General features: G+C 43.2%; 1 protein-coding gene across 1 annotated transcript; it reads right to left on the bottom strand.

Moving 5' to 3' along the window:
- Nucleotides 1–26,175, bottom strand: btbd3b (BTB (POZ) domain containing 3b). The gene is made up of 6 exons (XM_029702298.1): nt 25,153–26,175; nt 18,255–18,345; nt 7,835–7,953; nt 4,680–4,881; nt 3,676–3,870; nt 1–3,243 (listed from the first exon to the last, which is right to left on the bottom strand). The coding sequence occupies exons 1-6, from the start codon at nt 25,497–25,499 to the stop codon at nt 2,608–2,610; spliced, it is 1,590 nt and encodes a 529-aa protein (XP_029558158.1). The 5' UTR covers nt 25,500–26,175; the 3' UTR covers nt 1–2,607.
- Nucleotides 26,176–26,819: the final 644 nt, after the last annotated feature.

The raw sequence follows: 26,819 nt of genomic DNA, 5'->3' as shown, positions 1-26,819 counted from the left end.
AGTCCCAGTAAGGTGAATCTAAACCAGTTAGTGGACAGTAACCAGTCCCAGTAAGGTGAATCTGTAGTGGTTAGTGGACAGTAACCAGTCCCAGTAAGGTGAATCTGTTGTGGTTAGTGGACAGTAACCAGTCCCAGTAAGGTGAATCTGTAGTGGTTAGTGGACAGTAACCAGTCCCAGTAAGGTGAATCTAAACCAGTTAGTGGACAGTAACCAGTCCCAGTAAGGTGAATCTGTAGTGGTTAGTGGACAGTAACCAGTCCCAGTAAGGTGAATCTGTAGTGGTTAGTTGACAGTAACAAGTCCCAGTAAGGTGAATCTAAACCAGTTAGTTGACAGTAACCGCGAAAGTAGCAGAAGAAAAGGCTGCCTCATATCAATGTAAACAAAATAACATAATCATTAAAAAAACAACAGTTCTTACAGTAGTAACTCTTTTCCTGGTTTTTACTGATATTTTTAATATAGCACATTGAGAATATGTCAAAAATGGTGACATTGAACCATTGTAGTTATGCTGTATTTCTCTTGTTGTGACATTTCTTTTTTTTACAAATACATTGTTTTTGTCACATACGAGTAACCGTGGGGCTACACAAGTAAGTGTTAGGTGATAAATGTCAACATTGTCTCTTGTCACCCATTCTAAAATATTAATATTGATGGGGGGAGGGGGGGGGTGGTGCTTTGTGAAGCGCATGTCATTGGCTAAAACAGAGAGTGATGAATCAATCAATCAATCAATCAGTTCATAGAATATATTAGGTAGTGAAGTATTGCTGTTCTGTATATATTATGTGCATCCTGTGCAAGCATCAAAATAAGAAACATATAGTATATTAGTCATAAGTTACCCTCTGAGGTATATATTACACTATATACAGTGCATACACACATTAGGCCTGGGAGTTGATAAAAAAAATGATCGATTCCCGATTCCTAACAGTGGTGAGAAATTGGAAATAAACTCCTTCACACGGAATCAATTCATTTTTTAATCGGAATTCATGTTATATAATCCAATGATGATCCGTTCCAGTGAAAATGTCTGTTGTTGAGTTATTTGAGGTTAAGGAGTCTGTTTGAGGTGAAGAACTCATGGCATAAAGTGCTGACCATCCACAGTACCAAAAGTAAACCTGGCAAACAAAATGAAGTTCTTAGGACGTCCTCAGGACGTCTTGAAATGGTCCCCGTAAAGTGGTCAGGACTTTGTGTCATGTTCCCCTGGAGGTTTTGTCTAGTTCCCGGGTTGTTCATGATGGTCAGAAAGAAACAGTCCCCTCATTACACATCAACCCTTGTTACTTTTGCCTATTCCTGATTGGTGATCAACTGATCCATTTACAACAACAACATTTGTTTGGCAATGTTTAGGGACACCCACACAAAAGGTACGTTTATACGTTGTTTCAACTTCCATATGTGACACACTTTGACGTAGATTTATTACGTTGTGTACGTTTATTCATACAGAAATTATTATTCAACACGTCCTCACCTGGGCTTTGAACTCACAACTTCTTTGTTCACCACATTCCAATCTTCCTGCTACGCCACCATGTCTGTGTCAATGACTGATTATACCTGTATTCCTACACTTTGCTCTTCAATGTAAATTTCAGAAAAAAGTATTATATTTATCATAGTGATTGAGGAGTAACAGAATAATACAGCATGCCTCACCAACATTAGACAACTATACTGAAAACCCTCAAAATGCTGAAATAAGTAAATGAAATCAAGGATAAGAGAATAATCGGATTAACTGCTAGCTAAAATAGGTGTGCAGTCGGCACTCTTTTTTTCTAAGTACAGAGAAGATGTATTATAGGTAACGAATGTGTAAGGGACTTGACATTCTACAGACTTTTTGACACAGCCTACTGCAAATCCAGCGGTTGTGAGTTCAAATTCTAGGTGGGGTCATGTCGAAAAGTCAGTATGATTATGTCAATCCATCATGTGAGAAAAACCCTCCAGAGGACCATGACACGACGTCCTAAAAACGTCCCCGGGACAAACTGGGAACTAGAAAAACGTTCCCCCAGTGAATGTTCCATTGGGACCATCATGTGATGTTCTTAGAATGTTCTCAGAGTGTCTGTGAGATAACGTTGCACCGGAACCCTTAAGGGACCTAATGGAAATGTCTTCAGCATGTCCCCTGTTTGCTGGGAATCCTCAATCATGAATTGTCAAATTCCAAAATTCCATATATAAAGAAAGAGAGAAAACAAATCATATTTATACAACGTAGGGGGAATTAACGGTCAAAGTCAGCAATGGGATAATATCACATCACTATGATGACAGCCAGCACTTGCAATCCATTCTCAATCAGTCCTCGCAATGGACATGTTTCACCCATCAAACCAAACTCAGTAATAAGTACTATAAAAACAAGCACATCTCCATGGGCATCAAAGTCACTCCGGGATAACGTTTCCTCTAGGTACAGATCTTGGATCAGTTTTCCCTACCCTAATCCTAACCTTAACTACTAGTGGGGCAAATGTAAAACTGACCCAACATCAGCGACTTGGGGCAACTTTTACCCTACTTCACTAAAGTCAGTAATGATAAAATCAATTTCATTGTGTTCCTTTAGGCGTAGAAAATGAGTTCAGGTATCTGACCCCCCTGTACTCCTGTCCCATTGGTGCTGTCTGACGAACACTGGAACTGAAATGTCACCTTCCCACACTGCACCTCTGTCATTCCTTCCTGACCAAAGTAACTCAACTCGTTCCCATCCAAAACTACAGAAGCCGTGTAGAATGTATCAGGTTCTATCTGCACGGGGTACTCAAACCACACAGGGAACGTGTTACTAGAACCGTCAGAGAAGTATTTACTCAGGTTATGTCCAAGGAGAATGCCTTGGCGCTTGAGCTCGATCTTAGCTGAGTACTCTGCAGAGCCGCAGCTGGAGCCGTAGAGTCCGAACCCGGCGATGAAGACGCGTTTGTCCACAGCGAACTGGATGCTGTCGCATCGCCCTCGGTAACGCCATTGGTTGCTGCGGTAGGCGCAGGATTGGAACCGGTGGCAGCGTTGCGGAGATAACCCTTTCCGTGGCTGGCTGGCGAACTGGAGGTCCGGTTTCTTGGCAGCGGTGTACCACAGGAAGATGTCGTTGGTCTCATTCAGGGTCAGGACGCCCGACTGGGCAGCACCATTGGCGAAGTCGTCCAATGCCATGGTGGGGATGCGGATCAGGAACACGGCCTTGCCGAGAACCTTGAATAGAAAACAGTATACAAAGGAACCATATAAATGTTGCTTTGCTACAAGAGCATTTCCAATGTAACAAGTATGTTAGTGTGTCAGGGGAAATGCAAGGGAATATATTACTTTATGTTGTATATTTTTCTACTGTATTATTGACTGCATGTGTGTCGAATTCCTACGCTTTATCTTGGCCAGGTCGCAGTTGCAAATGAGAACTTGTTCTCAACTAGCCTAACTGGTTAAATAAAGTTGAAATAAAATAAATAAAAATAAAAAATAAAGTATTTCTTCAAGGAATGTAGCGAACTATAGGTAAACATTTACAAAAAAATATAAATACTTGAGTAAAGTACAGATACACTCAAAAGTACTTAAGGACAGTACAAGTATTTATACTTTACTACACCGATACATTTGATCAAAAGCTACCATCAGAAATACCTTTCTCTTGTTGTCTATGGAGGTGGTGAGGTCCTGTCTCTGACACTCTGCCTCGGCCCAGCTCAGAGCTGCCTCAAACACCACCTCCTCCTTGGCGTTGAGGGTCTCTCTCTGGAGGATACTCTCTAGTGTCTGGGAGTCGATGTCAGTGAAACCCTCTGACCGCAGGGCCAGCTCTGCCTGGGCGTCAATCACCTGGTGGGATGGAGGTGGACAGCAGAATGTAGCTAGTCTGGAATGATTCATTGAATTTTCTACACAGAGATCGTTTTGGCCATAACTAAAGGGCCAAGTTTCATCTTTTAGCACTACCAAATGACTCGTCACTGGACTTGGACTCAAGTATAAAGGACTTAGACTTGGGCTTGGAATCGAATGCTATGGAGTTAACCCTAACCCTTATTCTAATCCTAAACCTAACCCTTATTCTAACCCTAACCCGAACCCTAACTCTAACCCTAACCTAAACCCCTATCCTAACCCTGAAGTTAACCCATATTCTAATCCTAAACCTAACCCTTATTCTAACCCTAACCCTAACTCTAACCCTAACCTAAACCCCTATCCTAACCCTAAACTTAACCCTTATTCTAACCCTAACCCTAACCATAACTCTAACCCTAACCCTAACCTAAACCACTACCTAACCCTAAACTTAACCCTTATTCTAATCCTAAACCTAACCCTTATTCTAACCCTAACCCTAACCCTAACCCTAACTCTAACCCTAACCTAAACCCCTATCCTAACCCTAAACTTAACCCTAGCTCTAACCCTAACCTAAACCCTTATCCTAAACCTAAACGTAACACTTTTTTTAAACCTAACCCTTACCCTTATTCTAATCCTAAACTTAACACTTATTCTAAACATAACCCTAACCCTTAATCTAACCCTAACCTAAACCCTTATCCTAACCCTAAACTTAACCCTTTTTCTAACCCTAATCTTAGGAACAGATCCGGAGTAACCAAATAAAGTTTGACCACATATTCATCACTCACCTCCCAGCAGCGTTGTGTGAGTTCGGGCTCTTCGAACAGACAGCTCTGTGACAGCAGGACGCAGGCATTCTTAGCTGACAGGCTAGTCTCTAGGAAGTTAACACAGGCTCTGGCCAGATGAGGCACGATGTACTTCTTAGCAGCGTAGAGCGTGGCCAGCACTGTGTCAGCACTCAGGTCTATCTCATCACAGTAGATGTACCTAGGGATAGGTAGAGGAGTTGGATTAGTCGACAGGTATGTGGTTATCAACTAAACATAGGACCAATAAGGACAGTATATACATATAAAGTGCATTCAGACCTTTTGACTTTTCCCCCATTTTGTTAACTTACAACCTTATTATAATACCCCATAATGACAAAGTGAAAACAGATTTTGGCAAATGTATGAAAAACTAAAACAGAAATACCTTTATTTACATAAGTATTCAGACCCTTTGCAATGAGACTCAAAATTGTGCTCCGGTGCATCCTGTTTCCATTGATCATACTTGAGATGTTTCCACAACTTGATTGGAGTCCACCTGTCATAAATTCAATGGATTGGACATGATTTGGAATGGCACACACCTGCCTATATAATGTACCACAGTTGACAGTGCATGTCAGAGCAAAACCAAGCCATGAGGTCGAAGGAATTGTCTGTAGAGCTCCGAGACAGAATTGTGTCGAGGCAGAGATCTGGGGAAGGGGACCCAAACATATATCTCCTGCATTGAAGGTCCCCAAGAACACAGTGGCCTCCATCATTCTTAAATGGAAGAAGTTTGGAACCACGAAGACTCTTCCTAGAGCTGGCCGCCCGGCCAAACTGAGCAATCAGGAGAGAAGGGCCTGTGTCAGAGAGGTGACCAAGAACCCGATGACCACTGTGACAGAGCTCCAGAGTTCATCAGCGGAGTTGGGAGAACCTTCCAAAAGGACAAACATCTCTGCAGCACTCCACCAATCAAGCCTTTATGGTAGAGTGGCCAGACTGAAGCCACTCCTCAGTAAAAGGCACATAACAGCCCGCTTGGAGTTTGCCAAAAGGCACCTAAAGACTCTGAAACCATGAGAAAGAAGATTCTTTGGTCTGATGGAACCAAGATTTAACTCTTTGGCCTGAATGCCAAGTGTCAAGTCTGAAGGAAACCTGGCACCATCTCTATGGTGAAGCATAGTGTTGGCAGCATCGTGCTGTGGGGATGTTTTTCAGCGGCAGAGACTGGGAGAATAGTCAGGATCAAGGACAAGATCAACTGAGCAAAGAACAGAGATATCCTGGATGAAAACCTGCTCCAGAGCGCTCAAGACTTCCGACTGAGGTGAAGGTTCACCTTCCAACAGGACAACGACTTTGAGCACTCAGCCAAGACAAGGCAGGGGTGGCTTTGGGCAAGTCTCTGAATACCCGGACTTGAACCCGATCTAACATCCCTTTAGAGACCTGAAAATAGCTGTGCAGCTACGTTCCCCATCCAACATGACAGAGCTTGAGAGGATCTGCAGAGAAGAATGGGAGAAACTCCCCAAATACAGGTGTGCCAAGCTTGTAGCGTCATACCCAAGAAGACTCAAGGCTGTTATCGCTGCCAAAAGGTGCTTCAACAAAGTACTGAGTGAAGGGTCTGAATACTTTCTGTTTTAACAATAATTAACAAACTGTTTTTGCTTTGTTATTATGGGGTACTGTGTGTAGATTGATGAGAATATATATTTTTTTATCCATTTTAGAATAAGTTTGTAACGTAGCAACATTTTGAATAAGTAAAGGGGTCTGAATATTTTCCAGAGGCAGTGTATAAAGAATGTGACCAACTGTTGACAGAATGTATTAGGTAGCGGTTGCTACAGTACAGATTCATTTACCATTACCAAATTTATATTCATGAGAGGACAACACAGGCTGCGTTGAGGGTCAAACACATGACAACATCCACAACCCAAATGGCTCCCTATTCGCTGCATAGGACCCTGGTCAAAAGTAGTGCACTACATAGGGAATAGGGTGCAATTTGGGTAGCAAACAGCATTGGATGTGTTATTTAGGCAGCCTAGAGGACACCATTTGTTTTCACGTTTCATATGTATCTCGTAAGCACAACAACAATGTATTTTCTGACACTGGTGTGAGGACTGGGAATATGTGAAAGGTAAAAATAGATATTAACTACAGTGAAGAGATATAGTGCTGGAGGCAGGAACACAGAGTTTAATCCATTTTGCAGTAACACAGCAGCTGGTATACTCCTACACACTATGCCTCCCAAATGGCCCCCACTGTCTCCTACATAGTGAAATACCCTACATAGTGCACTACTTTCGACCGGAGCCCTATGAAGCACTATGGACCCTGGTCTAAAGCAGTGCACTACATCGGGAATAGGACACCATTTGGGAGTCAGACACTGAGCTTATATACCACTCAGTACCCACACAGGGGCAGGAACAACACGACTCACACAGGAGAGAGAGAAACTGCAGAGAGGGTGAGAGAGAGAGGGAACACTGTATATATACGCATTTCTACAGCACTGTATATAACCATAATATTACATTTGACATGTCTTTATAATCTATAACTACGGAACTTTTGCGAGTGTAATATTTACTGTTTATTTTTTGTTTATTATCTATTTCACTTGCTTTGACAATGTTAACATATGTTTCCCATGTCAATAAAGCTATTTGAATTTAATAGAGAGAGCGAGAGAGCGAGAGAGCGAGAGAGCGAGAGAGCGAGAGAGCGAGAGAGAGAGAGAGAGAGAGAGAGAGAGAGAGAGAGAGAGAGAGAGAGAGAGGCATGGGTGACAGAGAGAGATTGACTGGGTGGCTGTGTGGAAATGTGACCATATTGCTTCAATGGTATCCGATTTTCTCATCTTCACAAGCGTCTATCTGTTAGTAGGGGGGTATATAGTGCCTATGGGTTAGTAGGAGGTCTATTTGTGCTACAGAGCTACAGGGAGGTAAAAGAGGAGAGGAGAAGAGAGAAGGAGAAGAGAGAAGGAGAGGAGAGGAGAGGAGAGGAGAGGCGAGGGGAAGCGAGGGGAAGCGAGGGGAAGTGAGGGGAAGAGTGAGGTGAAAGAGGAGAGGAGAGAGGAAGAGAGAGGTGAAAGAGGAGAGGAGAGAGGAAGAGGGAGGTGAAAGAGGAGTAGAATCCTTCCTTACTTCAACATGGCCAGGAATGCTGCAGGCTCCACGTCCGGAATTCGGATTTCATCCTTGTTTTCCGCCAGCTCTCCATAAAACATGGCATGGAACACAGAACTGCCAACAGCCAGAACATACTGTTGGACAGAGAGAAAATAAGTTAAGGAGAGAGAGAGAGAGAGAGAGAGAGAGAGAGAGAGAGAGAGAGAGAGAGAGACAGAGACAGAGACAGAGACAGAGACAGAGACAGAGAGACAGATATTTGGAAAACACTAAACAAACAACAACACGAAGAGTTATCTATCCAAAACTGAGATGTAAGAATAAACAACTAAACAACTTCTCCAATCTTTTTGGCCCTATAACAAAGAACAAACAGTAAAAAAAAACATGATCAAATGCAAATCTTGGAATCAACTATTAGAGACTACCAGAAGCCACTGGATTCTCCAATCACATTGAATGAACTACAGGACAAAATACAAACACTTGATTGTATCCTATATTAAATGATAAATATACAGACCACAAATTCCAATTGCCTATTCTTAAACTCTTTAACATCATCCTCAGCTCTGGCATCTTCCCCAATATTTGGAACCAAGGACTGATCACCCCAATCCACAAAGGTGGAGACAAATTTGACGCCAATAACTACCGTGGGATATGAGTCAACAGCAACCTTGGAAAATCCTCTGCATTATCATTAACAGCAGACTCGTACATTTCCTCAGTGAAAACAATGTACTGAGCAAATGCCAAATGTACTTTTTACCAAATTATCATACGACAGACCACATATTCACCCTGCACACCCTAATTGACAATCAAGCAAACCAAAACAAAGGCAAAGTCTTCTCATGCTTTACTTCAAAAAAGCTTTCGACTCAATTTGACATGAGGGTCTGCTATACAAATTGATGGAAAGTGGTGTTGGGGGAAAAACATTCAACATTATAAAATCTATGTACACAAACAACAAGTGTGCGGTTAAATATTTTTTTAAAAGCCCCACCATCTTCTACATAAATATCAGCAAATTGGTGAGGGTGCTAGAACATTCTGCAGCACCCGGCCTCACCCTACTAGAACCTGAAGTCAAATGTCTACTGTTTGCTGATCTGGTGATTCTGTCTCCAACCAAGGAGTACCTACAGCAGCACCTAGATCTTCTGCACAGATTCTGTCAGACCTGGGCCCTGACAGTAAATCTCAGTAAGACAAAAATAATGGTGTTCCAAAAAAGGTCCAGTTTCCAGGACGACAAAAACAAATTCCATCTAGACACCGTTGTCCTAGAGCACAAAAGCAACAACTATACATACATCGGCCTAAACATCAGTGCCACATGTATCTTTCACAAAGCTGTGAACGATCCAAGAATTCACAAAATGGGACAACCAAATTGAAAACTCTGCATGCAGAATTCTGCTGATGTACAATGTAAAACACCAATTCTGCAGAGCAGAATTAGGCCAATACCCACTAATGATCAAAATATGAAAAAGAGCCCTTAAATTCTACAACCACCTAAAGGATGTGATTCCCAAACCTTCCATAACAAAGCCATCACCTACAGAGAGATGAACCTGGAGAAGAGTCCTCTAAGCAAGCTGGTCCTGGGGCTCTGTTCACAAACACAAACACACCCCACAGAGCTCCAGGACAGCAACACAGTTAGACCCAACCAAATCATGAGAAAACAAAAATATAATTACTTGACACATTGGAAAGAATTAACAAAAAAACTGAGCAAACTAGAATGCTATTTGGCCCTAAACAGAGATTACACAGTGACAGAATACTTGACCACTGTGACTGACCCAAACTTAAGAGGTTTTTTAAAGGAAAGCTTTGACTATGTAAATACTCCATGAGCATAGCCTTGCTATTGAGAAAGGCCACCATAGGTTCCTGGTTCTCAAGAGAAGACAGGCTATGTGCAACACTGCCCACCTCCTGCCAAATGTATGACCATATTAGAGACACATATTTCCCTCAGATTACACAGACCCACAAATAATTAGAAAACCAATCCAATATTGATAAACTCCCTTATCTACTAGGTTAAATATTACAGTGTACCATCACAGCAGCAAGATTTTGTGACCTGTTGCCACAAGAAAAGGGCAACCAGTGAAGAACAAACACCATTGTAAATACAACCCATATTTATGTTTATTTATTTTGCCTTTTGTACTTTAACTATTTGAACAAAATATCCCATTTGAAATGTCTTTATTCTTTTGGAACATTTGTGAGTGTAATGTTTAATGTCAATTTTTTGTTGTTTATTTCACTTCTGTTTATCCATTTCACTTGCTTTGGCAATGTCAACATATGTTTCCCATTGAATTGAATTGAATTGAATTGAGAGAGAGATAGTTGAACTGTACTAATACGTTTAGATAGAGAAAGAGATAGAGGCGGAATGTATGGTGATTCATGCAATCGTATTTCCAATCACTATTGTTGTTTTTGTGTATAGTGTATAGTCGAAACAGTCGAATATAGTACATCCACATGGATGATTGTCTTGTACAGCTTCACCCCTCTCTCCTCACCCCCTCTCTCCTCTCCCCTCTCTCCTCACCCCCTCTTTCCTCTCCCCTCCCTCCTCACCCCCTCTCTCCTCTCCCCTCTCTGCTCTCTCTTCACCCCTCTCTCCTCACCCCCTCTCTCCTCTCCCCTCTCTCCTCACCCCCTCTTTCCTCTCCCCTCCCTCCTCACCCCCTCTCTCCTCTCCCCTCTCTGCTCTCTCCTCACCCACTCTCTCCTCTCTCCTCACCCCCTCTCTCCTCTCTCTTCACCCCTCTCTCCTCACCCCCTCTCTCCTCTCCCCTCTCTCCTCACCCCCTCTTTCCTCTCCCCTCCCTCCTCACCCCCTCTCTCCTCTCCCCTCCCTCCTCACCCCCTCTCTCCTCTCCCCTCTCTGCTCTCTCCTCACCCACTCTCTCCTCTCTCCTCACCCCCTCTCTCCTCTCTCTTCACCCCTCTCTCCTCACCCCTATCTCCTCTCCCCTCTCTCCTCACCCCCTCTCTCCTCTCCCCTCCCTCCTCACATCCTCTCTCCTCTCTCCTCACCCCCTCTCTCCTCTCCCCTCTCTCCTCTCTCCTCACCCCCTCTCTCCTCTCCCCTCTCTCCTCTCTCCTCACCCCCTTTCTCCTCTCTCCTCACCCCCTCTCTCCTCTCCCCTCTCTCCTCTCCCCTCTCTCCTCACCCCCTCTCTCCTCAACCCTCTCTCCTCTCCCCTCTCTCCTCTCCCCTCTCTCCTCACCCCCTCTCTCCTCTCTCCTCTCTCCTCTCCCCTCCCTCCTCACCCCCTCTCTCCTCTCCCCTCTCTCCTCACCCCCTCTCTCCTCTCTCCTGTCTCCTCACCCCCTCTCTCCTCTCCCTCTCTCCACTCCCCTCTCTCCTCTCTCCTCACCCCCTCTCTCCTCTCCCCTCTCTCCACTCCCCTCTCTCCTCTCTCCTCACCCCTCTCTCCTCTCCTCTCTCTCCTGCCTCCTCACACCCTCTCTCCTCTCTCCTCACCCCTCTCTCCTCTCCCCTCTCTCCTCTCTCCTCACCTACTCTCTCCTCTCCCTTCTCTCCTCTCTCCACTCTCTTGTCTCCCATCTCCTCTCTCCTCTCTCCTCTCTCCACTCTCCTATCTCCTGTCTTCACTCTCCTGTCTCCTGTCTTCACTCTCCTCTCTCCTGTCTCCTGTCTCCACTCTCCTCTCTCCACTCTCCTCTCTCCACTCTCCTCTCTCCACTCTCCACTCTCCACTCTCCACTCTCCACTCTCCTGTCTCCTGTCTCCTCTCTCCTCTCTACTGTCTCCTCTCTACTCTCTGCTGTCTCCTGTCTCCTTTCTCCTCTCTCCTCTCTCCTCTCTCCACTCTCCTGTCTCCTGTCTCCTGTCTCCTGTCTCCACTCTCCTGTCTCCTGTCTCCTGTCTCCTGTCTCCTGTCTCCTGTCTCCACTCTCCACTCTCCTCTCTCCTGTCTCCTCTCTCCTGTCTCCTGTTTCCTGTCTCCTCTCTCCTGTCTCCTGTCTCCTGTCTCCTGTCTCCACTCTCCACTCTCCACTCTCCACTCTCCTCTCTCCTGTCTCCTGTCTCCTGTTTCCTGTCTCCTTTCTCCTCTCTCCTCTCTCCTGTCTCCACTCTCCTCTCTCTTGTCTCCTGTCTCCTGTCTCCTCTCTGCACTCTCCACGCTCCACTCTCCACTCTCCTCTCTCCCCTCCTTTTCTCCTGTCTCCTCTCTCCTGTCTCTTGTCTCCTCTCTCCTCTCTCCTGTCTCCTGTCTGCACTCTCCACTCTCCACTATCCTCTCTCCCCTCCTTTTCTCCTGTCTCCACTCTCCTGTCTCCTCTCTCCACTCTCCTCTCTCCTGTCTCCTGTCTCCTGTCTCCTGTCTCCTTTCTCCGCTCTCTTCTCTCCTGTCTCCTGTCTCCTGTCTCCTCTCTCCTGTCTCCTGTCTCCTCTCTCCACTCTCCTCTCTCCTCTCTCATGTCTCCTGTCTCCTGTCTCCACTCTCCTGTCTCCTCTCTCCTCTCTACTGTCTCCTGTCTCCTCTCTCCTGTCTCCTCTCTCCTCTCTCCTCTCTACTCTCTCCTCTCTCCTCTCTCCTCTCTACTGTCTCCTCTCTTCTACCTCCTGTCTACTCTCTCCACTCTCCTCTCTACTGTCTCCTGTCTCCTGTCTCCACTTTCCACTCTCCACTCTCCTCTCTCCTCTCTCCTGTCTCCTCTCTCCTGTCTCCTCTCTCCTGTCTCCTCTCTCCTCTCTCCTGTCTCCTGCCTCCTCTCTCCTCTCTACTCTCTCCTGTCTCCACTCTCCTCTCTCCCCTCTTTTTTTCCTGTCTCCTGTCTCCTGTCTCCTCTCTCCTGTCTCCTGTCTCCTCTCTCCTGTCTCCTCTCTCCACTCTCCACTCTCCACTCTCCACTCTCCTGTCTCCACTCTCCACTCTCCTCTCTCCTCTCTCCTGTCTCCTCTCTCCTCTCTCCTGTCTCCTCTCTCCTCTCTCCTGTCTCCTGTCTCCACTCTCCACTCTCCTCTCTCCTGTCTCCTGTCTCCACTCTCCACTTTCCACTCTCCACTCTCCTCTCTCCTGTCTCCTGTCTCCACGTTCCACTCTCCACTCTCATCTCAAGTTTATTTGACTATGCAATATGCTGAAGCACACACATAGATTCCCCACAATCAGCAGCAATGCTTAACTACAGTTGTAAGAATCATAATTGCCCCCTGGGGGCCAAAAAGACACCCAGGCTCAGTCCCAAATAGCACCTTATTCCCTTTATAGTGCACACAGGGCCCCATGTGTGTGTGGTCAAAAGTAGTGCACTATATAGGGAATAGGGCTCTAGTCTAAAGTAGTGCACTATACAGAGAATAGGGCTCTGGTCTAAAGTAGTGCACTCTATAGGCCACGGTGTGTAATTTGGGACGAACCCCCAGTTCTATTAATAATATACCTGCCTCTTCTCTCACTTCGGAGAAGAACAAGAGTACCCCAAATGACACCCTATTCCCTTTAGATTGAAATATGTCTTTCACATTTAAGCCAACCCCTCTGAATCAGAGAGGTGCGGAGGGCTACCTTAATCGACATCAACGACGCACAGTAGGACAGATTGTATATGGTCAGCTTGAGGATTTGATCCAGCTACCTTTTGGTTAGAAGAGAGGGAGAGGATAGGGAGAGACGTTAAGGAGAAGAGAGGAAGAGGAAAGAGAGAGAGACGTTAGGGAGAAGAGAGGAAGAGGAGAGGAGAGACATTAGGGAGAAGAGAGAAAGAGGAGAGAGAGAATAATTAGGGAGAAGAGAGAGAGAGGAGAGGAAGAGGCGAAAGAGAGACGTGAGGGAGAGGAGAGCGGGAAACTTTAGGCAGAAGAGAGGGACATTAGGGAGAGGAGAGGAAGAGGAAGAGGAGAGAGACAGATGTGAGGGAGAGGAGAGAGACAGACGTGAGGGAGAGGAGAGAGACAGACGTGAGGGAGAGGAGAGGAAGAGGACAGAGAGAGACATTAGGGAGAGGAGAGGAAGAGGAGAGAGAGAGACATTAGGGAGAGAGAGGAAGAGGAGAGAGAGAGGTTAGGGAAAGAGAGGAAGAGGAGAGAGACAGACATGAGGGAGAAGAGAGGAAGACGAGAAAGAGAGACGTTAGGGAGAAGAGATGAAGAGGAGAGGAAGAGGAGAGGAGAATAAAAATGTATGATTCAAGTGGAATCAATTTTAAGTAGGGGACTGTTGCTGGGTTAAAAAAAAACATCTGAAATATGACTAATAGGTCAGCAAATATCAGTAATGTGACGTCTAACTGATGAGACCATGTTAACTATGACCCAGTGTCTACAGTAATATGACCCAATGTCTACATTAATATGACCCAGTGTCTACAGTAATATGACCCGGTGTCTACAGTAATATGGCCCAGTAATATGACCCAGTGTCTACAGTAATATGACCCAGTGTCTACAGTAATATGGCCCAGTGTCTACAGTAATATGGCCCAATGTCTACAGTAATTTGACCCAGTGTCTACAGTAATTTGACCCAGCGTCTACAGAAAAAAAATATGCAAAAATACTTTTGAGTAAAATCTTATTTTGATAATAGTGGACATCTATCAGGGTTGGTCAAGCTGGAATAGGTAGAGATGGTTATTATTGTTGTGTTCTTTAGGGAGAGACCAATTGAAATTCAGCTGGGACACAGATGTGATTTCAGAGTAAAGTATAGTATCGTGTAAATCATTAACCATGGCGATAGAGTTACTGCTGCTCTCCCCATCATGTCTTGGTCAATGAAATCATGATGCATATCTGAACGCCTGCAAAATGGATATCAGTCACACACACACACACACACACACACACACACACACACACACACACACACACACACACACACACACACACACACACACACACAATCGTCATAAAGTCTTGCTCGACAGATCGTCATAATTGCATGCCCCATTGGCAGACTGTACTGGCTCTGAATGGGTCTGTAATGGTATCCTATTCTCTATGTAGTGCACTACATTTAACCAGGGCCTTATGGGCTCCACTCAAAAAATAGTGCACTACTTTTAACCAGGGCTTTATGGGCTCCAATCAAAAATAGTGCACTACTTTTAGCCAGGGCCTTATGGGCTCCAATCAAAAAAAGTGCATTACTTTTAACCAGGGCCTTATGGGCTCCAATCAAAAGTAGGGCACTATGTAGGGTTATAGGATGCTATTTGAGATGCAGACTCAACCAATCATCCACAATGCCTTTCCGTAACTGCATTCCATAAAATGAGCAAAGTGCATCCCTGCCAACCAATCATAGGCCAATATATTTCACCCTTAAATGAACAGAACGATGACTCATGCTTGGCTCAGCTCTTGGATGTATTCTGGGAATGAATATGGGCAGAAGGCTGCAGTCAGAGTCAATTTTAAAGGCACAACCCTTAATTCAGGAGTCAATTGGTAAAACCGTATATCCTTCAGATTCAACTCTGGACCTCGAAGCCAGTTCCAATGCATTTAAAAATATATATCATTCCCGTCTAATCAGGGACTTATGCCTGGGACACCAGGTGTGTGAAATTCATTATCAGGTAAAATAGAAAACCTGCAGGCTCTGGACCTCGTAGGATAAAAGTTGAATATATATAGTATATTTGTTTAACCTTTATTTAACTAGGCAAGTCAGTTAAGAACAAATTCTTATTTACAATGACGGCCAAACCCGGACGATGCTGGGGCAATTGTGCGCCACCCTGTGGACTCCCAATCACGGCCGATTGTGATACAGTCTGGAATAACCCTGCCCTATATCATAAGTCATATGAACATTGAACAGCTAGTAAATACTGCAGCACATTGCAACCCACATCTCCTCTATGGGCCGTTTTCCCTGACCCCCATGAAGCCTTGTTTCTGGACTAACAAACCACCCAACTAGCACATTTGGTTCCTTGGAATTTGTGGGAACGTACGTTTTCCATTTCCCATTTGGAACGAAGCCATACGTTTCCTGACTGGTACAAATGAACATTTTTTAAACATGGTGAGAATGGAACTACAAATGTTGCATATACCGGGAACTTACATTTTTGGTTGCAGAGATGTTCTAAGATTATTTTACTATGGTTCCCTGAAAGTTTTCCTATTAGATTTGATTAACATTTCGAGAACGTAAATTATAGGTTATTTGAAGGTTGTATTAACGTTCTGATAACATGTTTCAATCAGACTTTTAGTAACAGTGCAACCTTAGGTTAACTGTTTTGAACTTCAAGTACAATTAAGACACATGGGAATTAATTTGCTTAGGCATTAATCATTTACTGTGGCACGGCATCAGTGAGATCCCAACATATGATCTTCTGTTCTCTATCCATGGGTTTAGTCCACTGCACCACCAGGATGGAGATAGCATGCCATGTTTGTTTGTTTTTTCCTCATACAAAGCTGTTCATTTTTAGTCTATTTAAACAGACCCCATTTCAAATGAAACAAGGACACATTAAGATCAGCTGTGGACAATTAGTGGGTGCGGCCAACACACCTGAACACACTTAACAAGATAGAGGATAGAGAGAGTTTTGTTGACGATGAGAACGGAATGTATATGTTTTTAATTAACATTCTTAGAACGTTCTTTGAACGTTTACTAAAATTGTCTTGTGGTTTTTTATGGAACGTTTTCTTAATGTTCTGAGAACAGTGATGATAATGTTATTAAATAGAACCATGAGGAAACACATGCAGAAAATGTTATGCTCAAGTACTACAATTCCCACAGAAGAACGTTGTTTCTGAATGTTCTCTGAACATTTCTGAGAACATGGCTTTAAATGAACCACGAGGAAACCCGGTGGAAAAATTATGCTGAAGTAATGACATTTCCACCGAAGAAACACATGGTTCTGAGAACGTTATGTGCTTGCTGGGTATACACAATTGATCAATCTCCATTGAAAAGGTTTTTTTGATTCCAGCACTATAGGCGTAATATGTGTCTGGGAAACTGGCCATGTATGGAGATTCTCCATTGAGCATAATTTAAATCCAGCACCAGGCATAATCTGGGTCAGGGAAAGCTGGCCTTATGTGTTTTAGCAGAGTATGTTGTAGCTAGCTAGTCATATCCATGTAGTGATAGTAATGCTCAGTTCATGGTGAAGCATGGGTCCATGAAAATGTTATGAACGGGGAGTAATAATTAACTCAAACATCTGGTAAATACAATGATGTCAGGCAGAGAAGGTATGGGGTAAAAACAGACCATAGAAATATAATTACTATATTGGTAATAGCCCTTCAGTATAGATATGACCTTTCTAGTTAATCTATTTCTATGATCTGCAGAAATAAGACAGTCTAAGAAAATCACAAAGATCCTTTTATATGTAATTCTATGCTCACAGGGCCGGACTACCGCATTTGGGTCCCTGGGGGAGACAGCAATATATGTCACAATGTCCTAAAATAGTAAAACATAGTCTGTTCCCAGATCTGTCTGTGCAGCTATACACTAATGCGTGTAAATGGAAGGTAATTCACTTTTTTATGCACTTTTCTCTCTATGCGTATTCTGACCTTGACTTTAAGCATGGGAATAGCATGCTATTCATCCTCTATTTGTTTTGGGTGTAGATCAAAGAGAAGAAGGTGTGGTGGAGGTGTGTCTACAGACATGCCGTATTCCAGTCTCTCCATCCTCCTCCTCCACTACACTCCCTCCCTTCATCTCTCCATCCTCCTCCTCCACCTCCTCCTCCACCCCACTCCTCCTCCTCCACTACACTCCCTTCATCTCTCCATCCTCCTCCTCCACCCCACTCCTCCTCCACCCCACTCCTCCTCCCTCCCTTCATCTCTCCATCCTCCTCCTCCACCTCCTCCTCCACCCCACTCCTCCTCCTCCACTACACTCCCTCCCTTCATCTCTCCATCCTCCTCCTCCCCCTCCTCCTTCACTTAAGCTGTGTGTTTCAGTCTCTCCATCCTTCCTCTACCCCTCCTCCTCCTCCTCCTCCTTGACTCCTGTCTCCATCCCTTCATCCTTTAGCCTCATGTAGTTAAATAATTGAGTGGCGTCTGAAAGACACATGGTGAAGGAAGTGAGAGAGGAACACAAAGGATTCCTTCTTCTAAACCTACAGTGTTGTCTGCTATGAAGCGATGAAGCAGAGTCTATGTGATGAAAGTAACGGTACCAATACTGATAGATGATGATGTAATGATACTAACAGTAATGATGCTAACAGTAATGATGCAAACAGTAATGATACTAACAGTAATGGTACTAACAGTAATGATACTAACAGTAATGATGCTAACAGTAATGATACTAACAGTAATGATGCTAACTGTAATGATGCTAACAGTAATGATGTTAACAGTAATGACACTAACAATAATGATTCTAAGGATACTGGCCATTACCCTGTGTCCTGGTAGTCTCTGCGTCCCTCCTGTTTGTCCAACCACAAAGTGAACGTCGGCCATCAACTCATTGTTGAACATCACAGAGTTCCTGAAAAACAGATCAGAGAATGATTGAAGGACTTCATTGGACAGAGCAGTAACCTGTTTGGTATTTTGTCAACCCCTAATATATTACTGGTCGACAGAGAGAAAGGTTGTGTCGGGGGATCTTTGATCGTACTGTCACTGTTTTGATCGAATCTGTCTCATAGAGTACTATCAAGATTGAGAGAGAGAGGGAAAGAGAAAGGGAGAGAGAGCGATAGAGAGACAGAGAGAGAGAGTGAGAAAAAGAGAGAGAGAGATTAAGAGAGAGAAAGAGAGAGAAAGAGAGAGTGAGAAAGAGAAAGAGAGAAAGAGAGAGAGAGAGAGAAAGAGAGAGAGAGAGTGAGAGAGAGAGTGAGAGAGAGAGAGAGAGAGGTAGAGAGATATCAAGAGAGGGATTGACAATTAAAAATGGAATTAAATAAATCAAGGAAAATCAATATGAAAAAGGAAACTCCTACTACTACACGGATTTATAGCCACAGGCAATCACATTCAATCTCACACAATTTCATTTCAGAAACTGAATTGACTACAAGGCCTCTACTTTGTTCTGTTGCTCAGGAGAAAACAGAAGTCCTCTGGATGCAGCAGTTAAATGGTCTACTAGCTTTTTGGCAAGAATTCAATACTCGGTTAATTACAACTCTTTAGCTTACAGAGGTGGGAATCATTCCTCACATTAACACCCCTTAATGCAGAATTCAGCGCATAGAAGGAATACAACAAATGTCATTACCCAATTGTTAACTTGAGTGTACAAGAGAATGATCGCTGATCTAAGATCAGTTTTGCCTTTTAAATCATAATGAATGACAGAGCGGATCTGATTCTAGATCACCTACTCCGAGACTCTTTATGACCTGATCCTAGATTATGTACTCTGACACTCATTATGAACTGATCCTAGATCATGTACTCTGAGACACTTTATGACCTGATCCTAGATCAGCTACTCTGAGACTCTTTATGACCTGATCCTAGATTATGTACTCTGACACTCATTATGAACTGATCCTACATCATGTACTCTGAGACACTTTATGACCTGATCCTAGATCAGCTACTCTGAGACGCTTTATGGCCTGATTCTAGATCACCTACTCTGAGACGCTTTATGACCTGATCCTAGATCAGCTACTCTGAGACTATTTATTACCTGATCCTAGATCAGCTACTCTGAGACTCTTTTTGACCTGATCCTATCTGATCCTAGTTCACCACTCCTATTGAGACTCTTTATGACCTGATCCTAGATCACCACTCCTACTGAGACTCTTTATGATCTGATCCTAGATCAACACCCCTACTGAGACTCTTTATGACCTGATCCTAGATCATGTACTCTGAGACTATTTATGACCTGATCCTAGATCACCTACTCTGAGACTCTTTATGAGCTGATCCTAGATCACCTACTCTGAGAAACTTTATGACCTGATCCTAATCACCACCACTGAAACTCTTCATGACCTGATCCTAGATCACCACCACTGAGACTCTTCATGACCTGATCCTAGATCACATACTCTGAGATGCTTTATAACCTGATCCTAGATCACCACCACTGAGACTCTTAGTGACCTGATCCTAGATCACCACCACTGAGACTCTTTATGACCTGATCCTAGATCACTTACTCTGAGACTCTTTATGACCTGATCCTAGATCACCTACTCTGAGACTATTTATGACCTGATCCTAGATCAGCTACTCTGAGACTCTTTTTGACCTGATACTAGATCACCTACTCTGAGACTCTTTATGACCTGATCCTAGATCACCTACTCTGAGACGCTTTATGACCTGATCCTAGATCACCACCATTGAGACTCTTTATGACCTGATCCTAGATCACCACCACTGAGACTCTTTACGACCTGATCCTAGATCACATACTCTGAGACTCTTTATGACCTGATCCTAGATCACATACTCTGAGACAATTTATGACCTGATCCTAGATCACTTGCTCTGAGTCACTTTATGACCTGATCCTAGATCACCACTCCTATTGAGACTCTTTATGACCTGATCCTAGATCATACCACTGAGACTCTTTACGACTTGATCCTAGATCACATACTCTGAGACTCTTTATGACCTGATCCTAGATCACGTACTCTGAGACACTTTATGACCTGATCCTAGATCACTTAATCTGAGACACTTTATGACCTGATCCTCGATCAACACCCTTACTGAGACGCTTTATGACCTGATCCTAGATCACCTACTCTGAGACTCGTTATGACCTGATCCTAGATCACCTACTCTGAGATGCTTTATGACCTGATCCTAGATCACCACCACTGAGACTCTTTACGACCTGATCCTAGATCACGTACTCTGAGACACTTTATGACCTGATCCTAGATCACTTACTCTGAGACACTTTATGACCTGATCCTAGATCATCGACTCTGAGACTATTTATGACTTGATCCTAGATCAGCTACTCTGAGACTCTTTTTGACCTGATCCTAGATCACCTATTCTGAGACTCTTTATGACCTGATCCTAGATCACCACTCCTACTGAGACTCTTTATGACCTGATCCTAGATCAACACCCCTACTGAGACTCTTTATGACCTGATCCTAGATCACCTACTCTGAGACGCTTTATGACCTGATCCTAGATCACCACCATTGAGACTCTTTATGACCTGATCCTAGATCATGTACTCTGAGACTATTTATGACCTGATCCTAGATCAGCTACTCTGAGACTCTTTTTGACCTGATCCTAGATCACGTACTCTGAGACACTTTATGACCTGATCGTAGATCACCTACTCTGAGACGCTTTATGACCTGATCATAGATCAGCTACTCTGAGACTATTTATGACCTGATCCTAGATCACCACTCTTACTGAGACTCTTTATTAGCTGATCCTAGATCAACACTCCTACTCTGAAACTCTTATGAATACAGTCCCTGGTCCTCACTGTCCACATACAAGAGTTGTATTCATTATGATGTAAAGGTTAAACTAATCCTAGATCAGCACTCCTACTCCTAGGGTTTCTGGAAAAAGTCACTGTAATGTTTTAACCCTACTCAGTACCCAGGCTGGTCCTGGCTCTAGAGGAGAATGACCATGCTGGTCCTGGCTCTAGAGGAGAGTAACCAGACTGGTCCTTGCTCTAGAGGTGAGTAGCCAGGCTGGTCCTGGCTCTAGAGGAGAGTACCCAGGCTGGTCCTGGCTCTAGAGGAGAGTAACCAGGCTGGTCTTTGCTCTAGAGTAGAGTAACCAGGCTGGTCCTGGCTCTAGAGGAGAGCCCCCAGGCTGGTCCTGGTTCTAGAGGAGAGTACCCAGGTTGGTCCTGGCTCTGGAGGGGAGTACCCAGGCTGGTCCTGGCAATATAGCAGATGCTTTCTCAGTGCTCAGGCCAAGTTACAATCTGATTCCCTGTGCGGGGGTCTAGAAGAGGATGATTCCTGTTCAGCTTGTGGTACACAGTTACTGTACCTATCTCGATCGTATAGTAGTGTACAGCCCTGTTCTGGGCTGAGAGCCCTCAAACTCAACTCTGGACCTTGAAGTCAGATCCATTATGTTTTTCATTGTTCCTCTCATATCAGGGACTGATTAAGACCAGCACTACTACAGACTTCATGGGGTAAGATATGAATACACCTGCTCTACAAAGTGCTGAGGTTAGATTACAGTATGATTCCCTGGTCTGTGTTCTAGAACATGCTGAGGTTACATTACAGTATGATTCCCTGGTCTCTGTTGTAGAACATGTTGAGGTTACATTACAGTATGATTCCCTGGTCTCTGCTCACTGCCCAGCCTGGGACCTGACCCAAAACAGCAAAGTGTAAATATCCAAATATCCAAAAGGAGCTAGTGAATATGAGTTAGTTAGTCACCTTGTAGTATATGAGTTACTTAGTTAGTGTCACCTACCTCTCTAGTATAAGGGTTAGTTAGTTAGTTAGTTAGTTAGTTAGTTAGTTAGTTAGTGTCACCTACCTCTCTAGTATATGAGTTAGTTAGTTAATGTCACCTGTAGTATATTAGTTACTTAGTTAGTTAGTGTCACCTACCTGTCTAGTATATGAGTTAATTAGTTAGTGTCACCTACCTCTCTAGTATAAGGGTTAGTTAGTTAGTGTCACCTACCTCTCTAGTATATGAGTTAGTTAGTTAGCGTCACCTACCTCTCTTGTATATTAGTTAGTTTGTTACTGTCACCTACCTCTCTAGTATAAGGGTTAGTTAGTTAGTGTCACCTACCTCTAGTATATGAGTAATTAGTTAGTCACCTACCTCTAGAGTATATGAGTTAGTTAGTTAGTGTCACCAAGCTCTCTAGTATACGAATTAGTTAGTTTCACCTACCTCTCGAGAATATGAGTTAGTTAGTTAGTGTCACCTACCTCTCGAGAATATGAGTTAGTTAGTTAGTTAGTTAGTTAGTTAGTTAGTTAGTTAGTTAGTTAGTTCGTTAGTTCGTTAGTTCGTTATTTAGTTAGTGACACCAATCTCTCTAGTATATGAGTTAGTTAGTTATTGTCACCTACCTCTCTAGTTTATGAGTTAGTTAGTTAGTTAATTAGTTAGTTAGTCTCACCTGCCTCTCTAGTTTATGAGTTAGTTAGTTAGTGTCACCTACCTCTCTAGTATATTAGTTCGTTTGTTAGTGTCACCTACCTCTTTAGTATATGAGTTAGTTAGTTAGCGTCACTTATCTCTCTTGTATATGAGTTAGTTAGTTAGTTAGTTAGTTAGTTACTTAGTTAGTTAGTTAGTTAGTGTCACCTACCTCTAGAGTATATAAGTTAGTTAGTTAGTGTCACCAAGCTCTCTAGTATATTAGTTAGTTAGTTAGTCACACCTACCTCTTTAGTATATAAGTTAGTTAGTTAGCGTCACCTACCTCTCTAGTTAGTTAGTTAGTTAGTTAGTTAGTTAGTTAGTTAGTTAGTTAGTTAGTGTCACCTACCTCTAGTATATGAGTAATTAGTTAGTCACCTACCTCTCTAGTATAAGGATTAGTTAGTTAGTGTCACCTACCTCTAGAGTATATGAGTTAGTTAGTTAGTTTCACCTAGCTCTCGAGAATATTACTTAGTTAGTGTCACCAAGCTGTCTAGTACACAAGTTAGTTAGTTAGCGTCACCTTCCTCTCGAGAATATGAGTTAGTTAGTTAGTGTCACCTACCGCTCTAGTTTATGAGTTAGTTAGTTAGTCTCACCTCCCTCTCTAGTGTATGAGTTAGTTATTTAGTTAGTCTCACCTCCCTCTCTAGTGTATGAGTTAGTTAGTTAGTGTCACCTACCTCTCTAGTATATGAGTTAGTTATTTGGCATCACCTACTTCTCTAGTATATTAGTTAGTTAGTTAGTTAGTTAGTTAGTTAGTGTCACATCCCTCTCTGGTATATTAGTTAGCTAGTTAGTGTCACCTCCCTCTCTAGTATATGAGTTAGTTAGTGTCACCTCCATCTCTAGTATATGAGTTAGTTAATGTCACCTACCTCTCTAGTATATGAGTTAGTTGGCGTCACCTACCTCTCTAGTATATTAGTTAGTTATATTAGTTAGTTAGTTAGTTAGTTAGTGTCACATCCCTCTTTAGTATATTAGTTAGCTAGTTAGTGTCACCTCCCTCTCTAGTATATGAGTTAGTTAGTGTCACCTAGCTCTCTAGTATATGAGTTAGTTAGTGTAACCTAACTCGCTAGCATATGGGTTAGTTAGTTCGTCTCACCTACTTCTCTAGTATATGGGTTAGTTAGTTAGTTAGTTAGTGTAATCTACCGCTCTAGTATATGAGTTTGTTATTTAGTTAGTGTCACCTACCTCCTTAGTAACGCTAGCATGGTGTTTGCAACGCCAGGGTTGTGGGTTCGAATCCCATGGGGGGCCAGTACAAAAAAAAATGCATGAAATGAAATGTATTTATTCACTACTGTAAGTCGCTCTGGATAGGAGCGACTTACAGTAGTGTAAATATTAAATGTATATGAGTGAGTTAGTTAGTGTCACCTATCCCCTATAGTAAATTAGTTAGTTAGTTAGTGTCACCTACCTCTCTAATATATGAGTTAGTTCGTTAGTGTCACCTACCTCCTTAGTATATGAGTTAGTTATTTGGTGTCGACTACCTCTCTAGTATATTAGTTAGTTAGTTAGTTAGTTAGTGTCACCAACCTCTCTAGTATATGAGTGAGTTAGTTAATGTCACCAACCTCTCTTGTATATGAGTTAGTTAGTGTCGCCTACCTATCTAGTATATTACTTAGTTAGTTAGTTAGTTATTGTCACCTTCCTCTCTCATATATTAGGGTAGTTAGTTTGTTAGTTAGTTTGTTAGTTTGTGTCACCTATCTATCTAGTATATGAGTTAGTTAGTTAGTTAGTGTCACCTACCTCCTTAGTATATGAGTTAGTTATTTGGTGTCGACTACCTCTCTAGTATATTAGTTAGTTAGTTAGTTAGTGTCACCAACCTCTCTAGTATATGAGTGAGTTAGTTAATGTCACCAACCTCTCTTGTATATGAGTTAGTTAGTGTCGCCTACCTATCTAGTATATTACTTAGTTAGTTAGTTAGTTATTGTCACCTTCCTCTCTCATATATTAGGGTAGTTAGTTTGTTAGTTAGTTTGTTAGTTTGTGTCACCTATCTATCTAGTATATGAGTTAGTTAGTTAGTTAGTTAGTGTCACCTACCTCTAGTATATTTATTAGTTAGTTTGTTTCACCTACCTATCTAGTATATGGGTTAGTTAGTTAGTTAGTTAGTTAGTTAGTTAGTTAACTAGTTAGTTAGTTAGTTAGTGTCACCTACCTCTCTCTTATAGTGGAGTACAGCCCCTGCCAGTTACAGTTCTGAATTGTATTGTTATTATTCAGGTTCTGTTGTTGGTACTCCTGCACTGTGGCGGACGACCCTCCACCCTGCTTCTTAGTACTGGGGAAAATATCTGATGCCATCTTCTTCTTCTTCTTGTTCTTCAGGGTAATGATCTCGTAGCACACCGGCGGCAGCTTGGACCCGGTACTACCCCCGGAAGCGCCACCGACGTTAACTGTCTTTTTGGAGCTCTTAGAACTTGCCGACTTGCTCTTGACTGACTCTGGGAGCATCAAGAGAAAGGTCAGACATTTCATTTTCCGGCCCTTGGCATCGACCATGAGTGTGTTGTTCTGCAGAGCAGTGGGAGAGTGCAGAGAAAAGACATACACTGGCAGAGTAGAAGTGGAAGAGGAGGACAGGGTGCTGATGAGGGGGAGAAGGAGGATGCTCAGACAGGACAGTGGTATCGGAGAGTTGTGCAGTGGCAGAAAAACAGCAGCAACAACGAGCAACGAGCTCAGTTCATCAGTCAGTCAAAAAATACTGAGTAGGAAATCAGTCAGTAAGACAGCGAGAAATCCTCTCCTACTCCAAATGTGTCTCCAGTAGCAGAGTGAGAGAGTAGTGCAGAGAAACCAGCTCAGAAACCCTCCTATAGTCCTACTGTATGATTAACTCAGCTTTTAGGGAGCAAACAGTCACAGTACGGGTTATCCCCCAGTACGGGTTATCCTCCTCTCTCCTTCACTTTTTCTGAATATAGACAGAATCCAATATTTTTTTCTGAAGAGAAACAGGAACAATATGACAATCCAATGGATGATCCTAAGGGACGTTTCCTTTCACCTAGTTTTCCTTTTAAGTTTGATTTTGTGACAGACGATGTTTGTCCCAGATACCGTACCACTGATGTCCTTATTGAAATCACTCTTCACTTCTCTCTCCTTCTCTCCTCTGCTGTGCACTGGTGTGACAGCCTAGAGATTTAGTGGAGATGCAGTGGTCCTGAGGCAGACAGCCTGTTTTCTCTCTCTCTCTCTCTCTCTCTCTCTCTCTCTCTCTCTCTCTCTCTCTCTCTCTCTCTCTCTCTCTCTCTCTCAGCTCCTGTTTCTCCGGTCTTTGGCTCCTCTACCCACCGCCTGTATTCTGCTGACTACAGCGGATGAATGGATGAGCACAGAAAAGAGGAGAGAAGAGAGAGAAAACTAGAGAAACCCCCCCATCAAACGGCACAAGGCATCCTCCGCAGCCTCGGCCAATAGACACGCTCAGGCCTCCTGATTGGCTGCAGCTGAGTACGGTAACTACTAGGATATGCTAAGTGAACTCCTTCTATTAAAGTGACAGCCATGGCCCCTAATAATGATACAGTATATGGCTGCACCCTATTCCCTATTTAGAGCTCTGATCATATCTAATGTAGTGTAGGGAATAGGGTGACATTTTGGACGAGGAGACAAACAACCTATTCATATACTGCTTTATTTAGATACTCTGTTTTAGCTCCCAATCTAAACTTCAAGCATTCTGTCTCTCCCACATATGCATTTGATATTGTAAATATTGCAAATACAAAAGGGCAATGCTAATTTCTAAGGGTCTTTGTAGGGGGTGGAATTTGCTTAAAAAATGTATATCTATAGAAGTATTTTTACATT

Source organism: Salmo trutta, chromosome 2 (genome assembly GCF_901001165.1).
Source record: "Salmo trutta chromosome 2, fSalTru1.1, whole genome shotgun sequence".
Taxonomy (NCBI): Eukaryota; Metazoa; Chordata; class Actinopteri; order Salmoniformes; family Salmonidae; genus Salmo; species Salmo trutta.
This window is presented reverse-complemented; position numbering and strand designations above follow the sequence as displayed.